This window comes from Anguilla rostrata, chromosome 10 (genome assembly GCF_018555375.3).
Source record: "Anguilla rostrata isolate EN2019 chromosome 10, ASM1855537v3, whole genome shotgun sequence".
Taxonomy (NCBI): Eukaryota; Metazoa; Chordata; class Actinopteri; order Anguilliformes; family Anguillidae; genus Anguilla; species Anguilla rostrata.
Window position 1 is genome coordinate 522,244 of NC_057942.1, and position 15,720 is coordinate 537,963.

The following is a 15,720-nucleotide window of genomic DNA, read 5'->3' on the forward strand; positions in this document are numbered from 1 at the left end:
TGGAGAATGAGACACAGAGGTGGAAACGTGTTTAGCAGGATGTCTTGCGTGAGGAGGAACATCTGAGATTCGCTCTGACTGCGCTGAGCTCAAACAGGAAAGGATGCAGTAGGCCTTACAGCACCAGCAGGGAGGTTAGCAAACAGTGTACAGACACTCACACTGGTAACCCAAATGAAATTACCCTTATGAAAATACCCCTCCAGCCATATATAAGGTTTTATACTTGAAGTGCAATTGTGTTTTAAGCTGTGGGTTCTGAGGGGATGAGGGGACCTTGGTCACCTCAGAGCCAATGATGTTCCAGAAGCATGCACTCCAGCCAATCAGTGGTCAGCTTTCATAGTATCTGATGATGAAAGTACCACAGCCCCATTCCTTAGCCTGCATTAAGTCCCTTGGACCACACCTCACCAAACAAGGTGTGCTTTTCCCCCTGCAGACACTGAAAGGGCAGGGAGTGGAGACATCCAGCAGGTTCCCCTGGTTCAGTCAGGGGGCGGGGCTTTCCAGTCAGGGGGGGGCTTTTACCAGCCACGTACACCATCCATCAGAGTGCACTTACCAGCTGCGTAGAGGGCTACTTTGTCCTGGTCTTTATGTTTCAGAAGGTTCTCAGCGTAGTTCATGCGGCTGCCCTTAAACCACTCCGGAACGTCCGAAATTCTCTTGGTCACATCCACCACCTGCACGGGACAGGGCAGTTTAGAAAGAAAAAAAGAAAAACTTGTGTGTGTGTGAATGAGGGAAAATGCAAAGACCACCCACAGCACAGGAGAGGTCAGAGAGAGAGCGGCCATTTTGTCAGAAGAGACCCAGGGCACCACACACCCAGGGTACCACACACCCGGGGCTCCACACACCCGGGCTCACACACCGCCACACCCGGGGCCCCACACACCCGGGGCTCCACACACCCGGGGCACCTGAATTACAAGGAAGGCCAGCCCATCTCCACAGGAGCAGAGCACCTTCAGGGCGAGGTGTTAGGCAACAGGACTCATTATAGTTCAGTTTAAGCTACATATCAGTAAGGGGATGGGGAGGGCAGAGGTCGTGTGGAGGTCGGGCACTGTTGCTTAGCAGCACGTGAGAGGAACTCACCTCTTCATAAATCTTAGAGCTGACCACACCACAGTACCGCCACACTTCGGCCCAGAACTCGGGGTAACTCTCGATGGACCACTGGTACAGATCATTGTAGTTGGCTGCAGAGCAAGAGACAAAAATGTAGAGATCATGCCCACAGAGAAGAATGTATCATTTGACTGCCACCAACTTACCAAGAAATTTACCATTAACATCTAAATCAAATCAGGATTCCTGGGAGAAAAGTCTTAAAGGAGAAGCAAGGAATTTTAATATAATTTTTACTTTCATGTATAATCTATGTAAAAATGGGACCAGCTTTCTGTTTATTTTTATAATACATTCTGGTTATACATGATCTCGACAAAGACATTTTCAAAGGTTACATGTATGCGGAAAGCAAAACTTCTCTATGCACCTATCTGCATAAAAACAAATTCTAAATGATGTCAAGTTACAAATAAGCTTTCACAAAAACTAAACCAGCTACATAGGAATGCTGCCCATTTGTGTTCCAACATTCACTTGCTACCAGGTATGTTTTTTCAAAAACATAAAGTAAATAAGAATAGCAATGTAAAAAAATAAATAAATTAAAAAAAACTTCTGTCAGGTAGTGATACTAAAACATCGGGTCTTGCGCAGTTTACAAGTTAAATAAAAATAATTGAGGTAATAAATAAGAATGTCTATTTTTGGTGATAAGTATTTCCGTGGGAAACCCTGAAAGCTGCCGAACTCTCAGGGCAGTACAGGTATGGGGAGTGGGTCTGCTCCGCAGATGCCGGTACACCTGCCGTCGCATCTGGCTACCCGAGCGCAGGCATCCTGATGCCGTAGCAGATTCTCACAGCCTACATGCCTCTCAAATCAATTTTATCTGCATAGCGATTTTTACAGAAACAGTGGCACGAAGACGCTTGAGAGTAAACAGAATGAACCATTGCGCAAAAATCAGGCCTGGACCATAAAAAATGTGAGCAAGTGTGCTAAACAAAACCGAGGGGGAAGAAAATACCAGACTGTTAACAAATTACAGAGAGCATCTCGTAACCCCGAGATGTGCACACAACCCAACACAAACGTGCTCCTGTTGCGGTACTGTTCTCGGCATCCTAGGGTTAACGCTAAAGTTTAACGCTCGCTAACATGTTAGCAACCCCTGGCATATCAGAGGCATCCAGCTCGGCTAGCCCGCTGCCTGGGCCCATGTTTAGATGGCATGGGCAGGAATGACATTCCTTTCGTTCTCTCGATGTCTGGCTCCCTGGCTGTAATAGGTGCATATTCATAAACGGGGAATAGATTCAATAAAGAAATCATTCTTCAGACTAAAAGAGTAGCGACGGTCAGCCGCGCCTCCACACGCAGCACACGTAGCCAAACGCGTAACGTCAGGGACCAGTCAGTGCTGTGGTCTTCATTCGCCAGCATGCTCTGAGGTTCGGCGACAAAAGCTAACGTGCGTGCGCTTCATAAACTTCAGCCATAAACATTGGCAATATACAAAACGTAACAACTAATTACGTAGATAGGAAGCGACCCAGATATGCACCGATGAATCCTAAATGTCACGCTAGCTAGCTGTCACCTCGCTTATAGTGGTTTATCTCGCGCAGTGGGTCACCTACATGTGATCACCACTGTCATCCGTCGGGGTCCGGCTACTCACCTAAATTAAGTCCGAAGTCTCGGTTGACCTGCGTCCTGAATCTGTCCATCTGAGTATTCTTCTTTGAGTCCGGGTACCACAATACCTTCGACTCCATGATTTCCTCACGCATTGCTTCGGTATCTTTAGACATTGCGGATCCTTCTTAGCACAACGCGGATGTTCCTTATTTACCTGCTGGAGCCCACAGTAGCTGCCAAGTTTCTCCGTTCCACGCACACTCGCAGTCTGTGTCTTCCAACAGCCGCGAATAAACTCCTGCTGTCCCCGCCCCCCGCCCCCCGCCCACCGCCGCCGGTCCCCGCCCCGCACCGTCTGTGCTCCTCCCGTGCAACAAGTATCCTTCCTCTCAACAATATAGACCGATTACGCCTGCCGAGGTTATATTTATGGATATGTTTTATATTAAAACATGATGCAATCAAGCAATATTAAATGATTAATGGGTGGTAGTATATCATCTCAGGTTTTAGTATTACTGGGGGGGGGGGGGGGAGAGGTGCTGTAAAATAATTTGATTCCTCATCCTTGTAATGTGGCAATCCAAGGAAACATTCTCTTTGACTGGAATTCAAAAGGGCATTTACACGGAATGCCATTTTAAGGGCTTGTGGCCTGGATACACCTTTTAATTGATTTAAATGGACATTGAATGTGACATTCCAGGAATATTACTATGTATCAAGAGCCTGAAATTTGATCATCTGAATTGAATTGACTTTAATCAGTTTTTCCATAAAAAAAGAACATTAAAACCCTACCTTGAGACAAAAAGCTTTGCAGCCTCCTTTTAAGTTTATATGCTGCCAGTTTTGCCTCCCAATAAGATACTACTACTACACTTAAAACAATGTGTTAATATCCAACACACACACGCACACACACACACACCGTGTTACTACTTTTCTGTTACTTTCAACACATTTTGTGTCAAAGTTACTGCTTTTGTGTAACAAATATACTATTTACATGTTATAAAGGAAGACTTTAACACTGACTGTGTTGAAAGTAACACAATGTGTTGTCCTTAACTAAATATGGAGGTGTGTTTAAAAATTGCATTGCAATTTATTGTTTTTAACACATCTGTTCTGAGAGAGAGGCCAGCATAGCCTACACAGTAATACAGCGTTGAAACGCAAAGACTGAAAAATGTATGCATCACCAGTGGTTCAACCCCCAAGAGGCGTTCTCTCATCTCCCAGTTTTATGTCATTATTCTAGAGGAAGAGAGGCTCAGTAATTTGAGCATCATAAACTACCAGTGTTGCAGCACATACAAATCTCTAAGCAGTGGGGGCAGAGATAAAGAGCTAGCGTAGCGTCGAGAGCAGACCAAGGTTATCACAAGCAGGGATAACAGTCAAACAATCTAAAGCAATATGCCCTTGTGCAGATTTGGGTAATTTCAATGATTGTTTGTTTTATTCCTTTCTTGATATAGTGCCAACATAGCACTGGACTGCATTGAATGAGCTCTTAAAATGAAGAGGTCTTTGTTCTTATGATTCTACCACTGACTGGTAGTAAGGCATATATGACAGTTAGGTTTGTGAATTAGATTTTATACCTCATATGCTGTAATATTTAATCCAAGACTAAGAATCTACAGCTAACTCACTGATCCATTTCATAGCAGAGCCACAGCAGACATTACAGGCCCAAATCTCATGTTTCTCTGTGGTATGTGTGTGCAATAAACTTCCATTCTGTTTACTTCTGTATCAGGAGCCGCCTTTCCAGTGCAACCCCCAAGCACATCATAATACCAAATGTAATCAGTTTTGTAGGTATTATTAATATGATGATTTGTCTTGTTATCCATGTTCTTAATCCTATCTGTACCTGGCAAGCTAAACATGAGTTTAGATATCAGTTTATCTACAGTTTATCTACAACCATGCACACAATCATATATATTTTCAAATAATGTCACATTTATCTTTTTTCAATAGTATGTAGGCTAGTGCCATATCTATCACTTACTCCTGTTGAGTTATTACTTTTGAGTAATTAAAATGAAATCACGTGCAACAAGTAATTATTCCTGATTGATCCTATCAGTTGTCAGCTGTTCCCTCATACAGCATCTTAATATAAAACATAGTACACAAGCTTTTCCCTTGTTCAGTAAGTATGCCAGTTACAGCAACAGATATGAAATAAAAATATTAATCATTTTATTCATTTTCCACAGATAACTTGCATACGCACGATCTATGATGTATCAGGCAGTTGTAACAGCGCGGGGATATCGCAAGTCCTCAGGACGGCCTAAACGGTTAGGTCCATAAAAACGAAATTGCTGTATAAACCAATCAGAACCTTACATGTTGACAATCCGCTGAATAAAAATACCACACCGTCTCTTATTTTCCAGAAGCTGATGCTTGCGGAATGATATCGTGTGGGGGCACGCCACTACCAAGTTTCCGATTTGATTGGTTGAAAGAAGCCTGGTTCCACATCAGCCGAGAACACAATGTATGAAAAAGTGTAGCGCATTAGAGACTGAAGGCAGAACCAGCCAATAAGAGAACAAATATTTGCTACTCCCTAGATATTCAGGAAGTTGACCAATAGGAGGGACAATATGAAACAGCCTTTTTGGAGGTGTGCCCAATCAAAATGCAGCAGAGGCGTTTCGCCGTAGACCGTTTAACACTTGATAGCTCCTCCAAGTAAATAATACGAACAGCCCACAATATGAACGTTACGCAATTTTAAAAAATATCGGATTATCACAGTTTAATTTTGTTGAGTAAATACCTGAATCCAAACTAACATATGTTAAAATGTTCAATTGAGATATTGCCAACATCCAAATAGAGTTAATTGTTTTAAAGTACGGCGTGATCTTTCAGAATAGACATTTATTTATGCATTTGTTCATTTTTGATTGTGCAATTACTTGGAGACTCGGGGGGTGGGGTGGGGAATGGTGTGGTCTTGGACCGCCAGCGTTAAAAGTACTATTGGCCGGGACATCAGGTCAGACCGAGTATGAATTGCCCTCGCCAAACCAAAGCCTTACACAGCCGATGTTGCAATGATGGAAGCGACACATAGGTGAACGTAGATAAGAGCGTTGTGAAAGGTTCCTCCTCGTCTGCGTTTTTCTCGTCCATTATCGACAACAGTAGCTCATCAGGTAGGCTACTGTGCAGAATACGGTTTCACATAGTAAAAAAAGTTTTCTTTTGCAAATTGGTTCTTTGTTTGTTTGTTGTTGTTTTTATAGTTCAACCAAAATTCTGGCCCACTGAAAACGAGCAAGCCTTTAAATGCATTTCAAGTAGCGCCATTGTTGTGTTCGATGGTCTTTGCGGATATGGTCGTGTATTTACCTCTCAGGTGTCAGCGGTTAAACTGAGGGACTCCACCGGCCGGAACGGGGTGGGGGTCTCCTTGTATTAAGGTTGCAGTTTGGTTCTCCATTTTGTAACATTCCCGTGCTTTGTGGAGTCCGCGTGCCAGTCTCAGTACTGCAGGTGCAGCTGATTAGGGCTTGATTGCCTGATGATGAGCACCTGTGTCCACCTGCCAGCCAATCAGATAAAGCCTGAAGACACCTCAGTTTGTGGGGCCTTTCAGAGATTCCGTTACACTTTGCAGCTCATTCTCTTCTTCGCATTCTGTTTTCTGTTGAAGGTGGTCAGGCAGTTTCTTTTTTCTTCTTGTTTTTAACACGTTTTTAGATAGTTAGGCCAGAGTAGGAGAAAGTTTGCTAGAAGACTCATTCCTTTTACTTCGCCCTGGTAGCAAGGTTTTAAAACTGTGCCTTTTTAGATGAAGAGTAGCTTAGCTTTTTCTTGTTTTATACCTGAACCATCCTGTTAACCTACACACGGTAATGTTTTTTCTTTTTAGTATTAATGTTTGTAATAAATCTTATCATTTTGTTATTGTATGTAGATTTTGACTCCTTGTTTTTTTGTGGCATTTGTTGTGCTACTGCCCATTATAGTCCCCGGTTATTAGAACTCGGCTTTTGGGACGAAACGGTTTTGTACTGTATATGTATATTGTCCCCATGGTTACACACAATGTCATTTGCTCCCAACATTGAACACATTATATATACCACGTCGTTGTTAATTGACGCCTGCTAAAGTTCTGAATATTAGCATTTCTGCAAAACATTTGGAAAGTTGCAGCGCGTTCCCGCACTGTTCAGTGTTTAACTCCGCACCACTGCTAACCCTAACCCTGACTCTGCAGTCCGGGTCAGAAAAGCAGCGGAGAGATTTGTTAATGTAACTACAGAATTTTCACACTTTATCGCCTGATTATTTGCTTGCTAAGTGCATGTGACGCGAGTCCCTAAACTGACTGGAACAGAGCGCCTGAAGTAAATGAAAAGGTAGGACTGAGAGGCCCTGGTGCCATGGGGTCGTGTGCAGGAGAGGGAGAGGAACAGGGTCTCTAAGGAAAAGGCTCTGTTTAAAAAGACCTCGCCAGGTGATGAGCAGGGACGATCACAGAACAGACTGCGAGAGACATGCCATGCAGGAGGACGGCTGGCCAGACTGGTGATAAAGATGAAGGTTTATTTAAACTCTGGACCTCTATTTAAAATCACATCTTCAGGAGACTTCACCACAAGACTCATGACACAAAGCAAGCTGACAGCAGGCAGTCAGCACACCGTCCCCAAAACCACACAGGTACAGAAAAATATTCATCGAAACAGGAAACCGATTCAATAAGCATAAAAACAAAAGGTACAGCAGACAGCCACGTTATATTTAAAGGTTTCACAGGAAAATCAGTGCAGGCCGATACGTTTCTGATTTGGCAACGACAGTTCAGAAGGTTCCAGAAAGAAGCAGAACAGTGTCACTGAAGCATGGTTTTACTGAAGCTGGTCCTCTCTGTACTGGAGCACTAGACCCAGTGCTGACGTATCTGCATTAATATACAGTGTCCATAGAATCAAGCAAATGTATTTAAGGGCCCGTTCAAACAAATACAGTGTTCAGCCATGATTACAACCTAATAAATGATTATGAATTTTATATTAAAAAACTTTATGATGCAACTTACAGTTTAGTACAGAAATTTTATTTGTACAACTTGTAACAAAGACTCATGCTGGCTTTGAATGTGTTTGGCTGCAGCTCACCACACTGCTGTGTGAATGAGCGCCCCCTGCAGTTAAACAGGACACACTTCCACTTCCTGCTTCACCGCTCCACTCAGCTCCCGTCTCTCAGCGATGGAGTTACACTGCAGGGCTCAGACACAACGGCCATGCAGCAGCAGGAGTGGTGAAGGCCCAGAACTCCGCGGGATCAGGGATGTTTGGTTTAAATAAATCAGTGCAAAACGTGATGAAGCTAGATGTGCAAGGCAAAGGGACAAAAAACCTCAAAACACTGCTCTCGCATTCTCCTGCACTGAAGCCCTTCCTCATCTCCTCCATTAGTGATGCGTTTCAAATGTCAAACGGTAACGATTCATCTTAAAATACAGCATCTCCCCACATACGTACAGGTTAAAATCAGAGCAATGCTGCAGAGAGCAGTTTTACACTGTGAGGGGGATGCTGCTCCTGACAGCAGGTGCCGGACTAAAAGGCCAGCGGAGGACAGGAAGGGGTCGGGGTGCAGGATGGTGACCCCCCTGAGGGGGGCGGGACGCCAGAGCAAACACACTTTCGGAGGGCAGGCCGTCTCCCCGTAACAGTCCTGCGACCGCGCGCTGGAGACGGCGGGTTTAGCGACAGAAACAACGCGGGAATGTCCTCTACAGTGGACTTAAGTCATGCGCATGAATACACAGATTCAGACTTCGATGTGCCGTCTGACACACTTCAGCCGTTCTGCGGTAAATATGGAGCAAGTTAAAGCCCATGATAGCAGCAGTTTGTCCACACTGATACAGTACAACAGCACACATTCTGGAGTGCAGCTTAGAGATATTAACAACAGACTTGTCATGATCAGAGAGAAATTAACCTAAACCTCCTTACGGTTTAATAAATACGACTGATAAACACCTAATTTTACAATCACACGTTTCTACCAATTAAATAACTCTGCATCCTAGCACTACATCTATATGCTGAACAGTACAGTTAAATTCCTAATAGGAGTGTGAGATAAATCAGGAGACTCATTATTCTGCAGGACGGGGACAGATCCTTTAGAGAGCGCCACACATTCCTTCAAAATGATAAAAAACCAAAAACGCCACACAGAAGGGAGGGTGGGGGATTTAACGCAGGCATGCACAGGTCCCAAAATAACCCAGCATTTAACCTGGGTGAGAGGAGAGGCCTTCACACCATGCTCTGCGAAATACTGACAACAATGCTCCAATCAGAGGGCTTTACTCATATCACTCCCTCCAATCAGAGTGCTTTACTCATATCACTCCCTCCAATCAGAGTGCTTTATTCATATCACTCCCTCCAATCAGTGCTTTATTCATATCACTCCCTCCAATCAGAGTGCTTTACTCACATCACTCCTCCAATCAGTGTTTTACTCATATCACTCCTCCAATCAGAGTGCTTTACTCATATCACTCCACAGTCTTCTGTAATTCAGTGCTTAAAACAAACTGAAGCAAAGCGCAGAACTGAACTCAAAGCTGGGAGCTCAGAAGATGTTTAAACTGTGATAGAATGGCTAAAGACAGATTCTCTCAGAGCCTGACCCTGTGGCTGAAGGCTAAGACGCTAGGTAAAGGGTGCAGCCGGCTAGCCTGCTACTGGCCTGAGCATTTCACCGCTTGCTGGTTTAAAAATGTCGCTGTTTTTCACTAGAAAGCCTCATCAGCACATCTTTAAGGGCCAATAGCTCACACTTAGAGCTCTGTGAAAGGGAGCAGTCTGATAATGAATCCCTCAGAGAACATTTAAGCAGCCGCAGAACAAGAAGCCACCCTGCATCTCCCCAAAGAAGCGCTCCCTTTCTGGACCCTCCGACTCCTAAATCAGCCGCAAGCTTTATCACACAAAGACAGAGCCCCAAAAAAACAGCGGTGGGCTCATCGTGGCCACCAGGGGGCGCAGCAGCCACAGATCAGAAAGCAATGCTCGGTTGCAGCTTGGTGTAAGCTGCTGAGCCAATCACATAGGAGTAAAGCTCAGAGATGAGATCAGGAAGATTAACTCTCCTGCACATGGGCCTCCTCACCGACTCTCTCTCCCTGAGAGTAACATGCCTTCCAATCCTGAACCCTCACCTGCTTATTTACCTCTCACCACTTCACAGACACACGCACGCACACACCCACACGCGCTCACACACACAAGCATGCACACACAGGCACACATACAGGTCCATAATATAGAAAATAAGGTCCTTAAAGTCATTCAGAGATATAGCTATTGGTACAATGGCACGATGACTGGGCTGGTGGTAGCTTAGCGCTTAGCGCATAGCGCATAGTGAAATGACCCTGCTCTGCCAGCAGGTCCACAGTTCACTGGTGCTGCTGGACTACAGCACACAGGAGCCTCCTTATTTACAGCTGGGACAGAATCTCCATCTCTGATTTCACTGGGTCACCTAATGCCACAAGTAACACACAGAAATGCCATGGGACCGGCTGCATGGAAAAAATCAATAAACACTGGAATGTCCATTTCACTAAACACAAGCAGACTATTCCTTTTCACAATAAACACAAGCAGACTATTCCCTTTCACACTGAACACAAGCAGACTATTCCGTTTCACACTAAACACAAGCAGACTATTCCCTTTCACACTGAACACAAGCAGACTGTACAGGAAGCCAAACTCAGCATGTCTGTCCTACGCAGGTCTGTGGACCAAAGTGGAAGGAGACGGAGCCACAGACTAGATTTAATCTCATAAGCACACAGAAACAGCTCATGTATCCTTACACTGAAGAATCAGAGGGCAATGCTCCTCACCAGTGCTCTCATACAACACTGAGCGCTGCAAGCAGCCTGACCAAGGCGCCCTGCGTCAATCACGAGACCCACTTGGATTTACTTCGGAAAACAAGCTAAGAATGGAACCAAGCGGCTGTGTGTGTGGTGATGATAAATCATACATGCATGGAGACTGTTCCAGTGTTTCTGCTAAAGAAAGCGTAGAGGGCGAAACGCAGCTCTACAGGGACATGTGGCTGCTGAAAGGACGGGCGCTGGACTGGCTAAGCTACACGGAATGACTCATTCTGAGCTGTGAGACCCAGGGGGGGTCTGGCGTCCTGGGGGGGGGGGGCAAACAGACCTCACGCCTACATGCCAGGGGGGCTCTATCCTCTACACTGCTAACCTTTTGCTGCCCCTGTAAGAGCCACTCTTCTGACACATGCAGTACCCCCCTCACACACATCGCCATGCCAACCGCATGGTACAGCCCCCCCCCCACCCCGCCCAGGAACATGCATTAGCTGTGCTTGGCTACTCTACAATAATACTGTGGATTCCCAAATAAAAGGTCCTTATGGGTCCAAAACCATGTTTGGAGAGCATTAGACCAACCCTGCCCCACCCCGCCTTGCCCCACCCCACGCCACCCAACCCTCCCCCAAAATACACACTACACCCCCATCTGCCACATCGACCCATGACCCCCCACCCCGCCCGTTGCCCAGGTTACTGGTCTGCGGACCGCTCCAGGCTGTCGATGACCCGGCTCAGCCGGATGTTCAGCAGCCGGATTTGGGTGTCCAGGTGGTCGATCTTCTCCTCCAGGGAGCTGCCCCCCCCGCGGCGCCAGTACCCCCCCACCGGGCCGGTCATGAAGTAGACGGCCATGATGAAGCAGAGGGGCAGCACGGCACGCTCGGGGTCGCCCTCGAACTTGGGCAGGATGTAGAGGCAGGACAGGGCGAACAGCAGCACACGCACCAGCCAGAAGAACCGCCCAAACACCACCTGGAGCAGGTAGAAGACCCCGCCCAGCAGCACCGACAGGAACCAATAGGAGAGCAGCACAGCGCCCACCAGCAGCAGCGCACGGGCGGGGGAGCTTGACACCGACGCCGGGCTGAAATAGTGACTCAGACTGGAGGCTGGGGGGGGGGGGGGAGGGGGAGAGCGAGGAGAGAGGTTACCATCCCTGCATCACAACACTCATCAGCTCACATTATTCTTATCTGCTCTAGGACTCGCACTTCCTTCTTTACAACAGAAAAGTTTGTTTCACATAAAATGTAAATTTGGTCTCTTTAGAGTATAATTTAAAAACATTAAATGTACATTCAGTCTCATTATTTTAAATAACATTAATATTCTGGTTTTCGTTTCAAAGTAATAAAAACAAACACAAATACACTGCTTATATACAACATGGGGGATGTAGTGTTAGTGGCCTTTCTCTGTGTTCACGACTGAATAATAAGAGGACAACCTTGACCCAGATTCAGGAATCCTCCCCTGCTCCAGTGCTAATTGTGTTCTGCAGCTCAGTGTGTGTGTGTGTGTGTGGGGACACTGTGTGAGCAGTGTGTGTGTGTGTGGGGACTGTGTGAGCAGTGTGTGTGTGTGTGGACACTGTGTGAGCAGTGTGTGTGTGCAGTGTGTGTGTGTGTGTGGACACTGTGTGAGCAGTGTGTGTGTGTGTGTGTGTGTGTGTGTGGACACTGTGTGAGCAGTGTGTGTGTGGGGACTGTGTGAGCAGTGTGTGTGTGTGGACACTGTGTGAGCAGTGTGTGTGTGGGGACTGTGTGAGCAGTGTGTGTGTGTGTGGGGGGGGACTGTGTGAGCAGTAGCTGTTTGTTTTTCTCTTTAGACCAAACCTGAACAGTGGCAATCTAATCTTCATTAAGCACGATGGTCACGTCAAAACTACAGACAGGAATATTGGCCTTTACCCTTTGGGGCATTTTGGGACAGAACTTTACCCTGACCTGAAAGCTTTGCAATACCTTGAAATTACAATTTAGCACAGTAGCTCACCAACTCAAAAGAATTAGGAAATGTGAAATTACACAAAAGACTTACAGTCAATCCCCAAAACATCCAGCAGATCTGTCCAAATCTTCCATACAGTGTCCAGGAAGGAGTCCACGCCATGCACAAAACGCTCTGTGGTCTTAGAGAAGAACTGAAAACAAAACGGGTATCATGCTGTTGCCATATAATTGCAGCTTTGGGTCACTGTTGGATTGGCTAACCGCTCAAGAGGTTAACCATTCCCGGCGTAAAATAAAGCTGAACGGACAGTAAAGGTAAGTAGCGAAAACGGGAAACACGTTAGTGCGGCAGGATGTGGTTTCCTCTGTAACGTCCAAGGTCATGTCACCGCATCGCCTCATTAACGGAAATTCATAAACAACATTTCATTGTAAGCCATCATTTCATATGCAAATTGACTTGTACAGGACACGTACACTCTCAATATTGATTCGCCAATTCTTGAATAGGAAACGGGATCACAGAACGGTGTTCATACAATCGACTCCTGCCCACAAGGTAACTCTCATCCAGCATATTCCCAAATGGAAAGCACACCCCCAATTTTCAAAGCGGTTTCATGGATGAAATAATTATGTTTGGCCGCCTTTTGGCCATCTAGTTATGCAGCTACGCTACGTGGCTCGCGAGACAAGGAACCACCAACACAAAGGAGCAAAAAGCAGAGGCCAGCTGAAATAAATAAAACAGATGGTCGGGGCTAGCTTATAACAACACTGTAATATGTCCTATCAATAAATGACATTTACCTACTGCCGTGCATTTCAGTATATGGCAAATTAATTTTCAAAATGGCAACCCTGGTGTAGCTAGATGGAACTAGCGGACCTCGGGATTTCCCGTATACTTTTCCAAAGCTTCTACATTGTTTGAGCTGAAGAGCGATGCATACTGACCTTATATAAACTTCTGATGTTGTCCTCTCCAAAAATATTGCTCAGCATCTGATAGAAACCGTTCGCAGCCCTTCTGAAACTATTCTGGTTGCTAGAATCTTTCCGGCTCCTTGCCGAATCGACACAAAGCAAAGATGCAGAAAGCACTAACACCACAACAAGCAATTTAATGGCCTTCATGATTTACAATGTCAACAGTGTGCCCGTACTCTAAAATCCTATTCTAATTTTACCAATGCAGGTACGAAAATTACCCGCTCGATACAAAAATACAACAGTGACCCCGGAAGAACCTGCTCCCCTTGAAATGGTACCGCGTTTTGCTCGCTTCCGTCTTGGTGCACAGATGCCATCTGGTGGTCAGAGTCCGAAATTGCTGTGTATGCGACACCGTCTCTGGTTTAGACCGGGGGTATTTCACCGAGCAGGGTTATTGAGTTAAAGCCGGAACAGCTGTTTTTACTTCAGTCCATGTTCCAGATTTGGGATAGTCCCGAGTTTTACTCAGTACAGTTACTCGGCTAACACAGTAATCCTGCTTCGTGAAACACCCCCCCACCCCACCCGCCACCCCGCCTTGGGGTCCAGTCTTATCACAGACCATAAAACATAATGTGTTTTCCAAGCAAATAAAATGCCTGCAATACTACTTCAATTAGTTTTTATCGTTGCAGAGGAAATAAAGTGATATTGTCATTGTTTCAGAGTAGTCAGAAAAATTAGGATTTGAATGGTTATCTATCGTTTTGTATACGAGGAAACAAGCTTAAGTGTGTGATCTGCCAATATCAATGAATGGCTGCCATGCCTGTCTGAGTAAATTTAATGTGCTGAATGATTAAATGTAATAATAACATTTTAAAGAAATAATCATAACATGCTCTGGGTGTTCTTTGAGGCCATTTGGAAAATTTCACATATATTATATATACGTACACGCATATATAGCATACATACACACACACATGCATATGTGCCCAACGCCATCTCCAGGAATCTCCATTTCACAGCTGGCTATCTCCTCCCTTAGTAGTTGCTTCTCCCAGTCATTTATATGTATAGTCTTTGCACTTCTCTGGACTCGTATATACATTTGTTGATATCTTTTATACTTTCTGATTCTGAAGTGGATAAACCTCGACTGAGTTCTGATTTTCTGTGGGCTTGAGTGTGGACTTGAGCGATGGACTTCAGTGTTTTGTTGTGCTGGTCCATGTATTAATAGTTAACTTAAATGTAAAAAGGAAACGGGACCAGGCATCTGAACACCTGGCCTTCCTGAAGGAGACAGAGCAGGTCCACATGCAGCAGGCTGAAAAGGACCATCAGCAGCGGGAAAGACATTTTCAGATAATGATGACTTCTGAATAATTGTAAATATTAATTATCTTTGGAGCTGGAGATTAAGTGGCTGAAGGGAAATATTTCAAATTGTATCTCCCAGCTGTATTTTCTTAAGAGGTATTTTCTCTTCCTCTCCGACTCAATCGCTTCCGCTCTCTTTTTGCATCTTTCAAAATAACTACGGTTAATCCAAAACCAAATGCCGACGAAAAAGTACAGCATAGCTTCAAGTTTCTCCATTGTGTTGTGTTGTGTGGTTGTGTCTCGTGAATATGTACATCACCACCATGGCATGCTCTTATGAAGCTTTACTCCACTTTACTCCTCCCATGACTCCTCCTACCTTCACGGGTCTGTTGTGTAATGGAGAAGCGCAACAGGCAACACGGCACGGGTAGGATACGAATGCTTGCCGACCTGTACCGTGCCGTGCTGGTCAATGGAGAAGCACCAGTACTGTCAATACTGGCCCCCACGTTGTGGAACCAATTTCCACCAGTGTCCAGGACAGCAAAATATAACAGACCTCCTCAGACTGTCTCTGGTTCCCTCCCGTCCCCACCAATCAGCACTCCTACTTTCATACTAATTTAACTTGCATTAGTGCTTTAGCAACATAGCATCTGTACTCACTGGTCTGTGAATGAGGGGAGCCAGATCTGGCGCTGTTAGTTTTATTAAAGAGGAAAGTGTGCATATGGTTCTCCTCTGTGTGTAAGTGTGTAAAGAACAATTAGTGCACCATTCATTTATATTTACACATTATTCAGGGAAATATGCAATCAAATGATAACATTAGATGGTATCAACATT

At 45.1% G+C, this 15,720-nt stretch overlaps 2 protein-coding genes across 3 annotated transcripts in view; both read right to left on the reverse strand.

The window, feature by feature from the left end:
* aacs (acetoacetyl-CoA synthetase) overlaps window positions 1-6,261 on the reverse strand; it is a 35,106-nt gene extending 28,845 nt beyond the window's left edge. The window contains exons 1-3 of one of the 2 annotated variants that reach the window (XM_064353260.1): window positions 6,109-6,261; window positions 1,105-1,208; window positions 566-686 (exon numbers count right to left, since the gene is read on the reverse strand). In XM_064353260.1, the coding sequence (XP_064209330.1) occupies window positions 566-629 (64 nt within the window). In that variant the 5' untranslated portion in view covers window positions 630-686; window positions 1,105-1,208; window positions 6,109-6,261. Of the gene's footprint in view, window positions 1-565; window positions 687-1,104; window positions 1,209-2,761; window positions 3,009-6,108 lie in introns of those variants that run through there. The other variant, XM_064353259.1, reaches the window with a different exon arrangement.
* Window positions 6,262-7,291: 1,030 nt separating this feature from the next.
* bri3bp (bri3 binding protein) lies at window positions 7,292-13,952 on the reverse strand. Its single transcript, XM_064353261.1, has 3 exons — window positions 13,564-13,952; window positions 12,695-12,797; window positions 7,292-11,763 (listed from the first exon to the last, which is right to left on the reverse strand). Exons 1-3 carry the CDS (start codon window positions 13,741-13,743, stop codon window positions 11,345-11,347), a joined length of 702 nt encoding a protein of 233 aa, XP_064209331.1. The 5' UTR covers window positions 13,744-13,952; the 3' UTR covers window positions 7,292-11,344.
* Window positions 13,953-15,720: the final 1,768 nt, after the last annotated feature.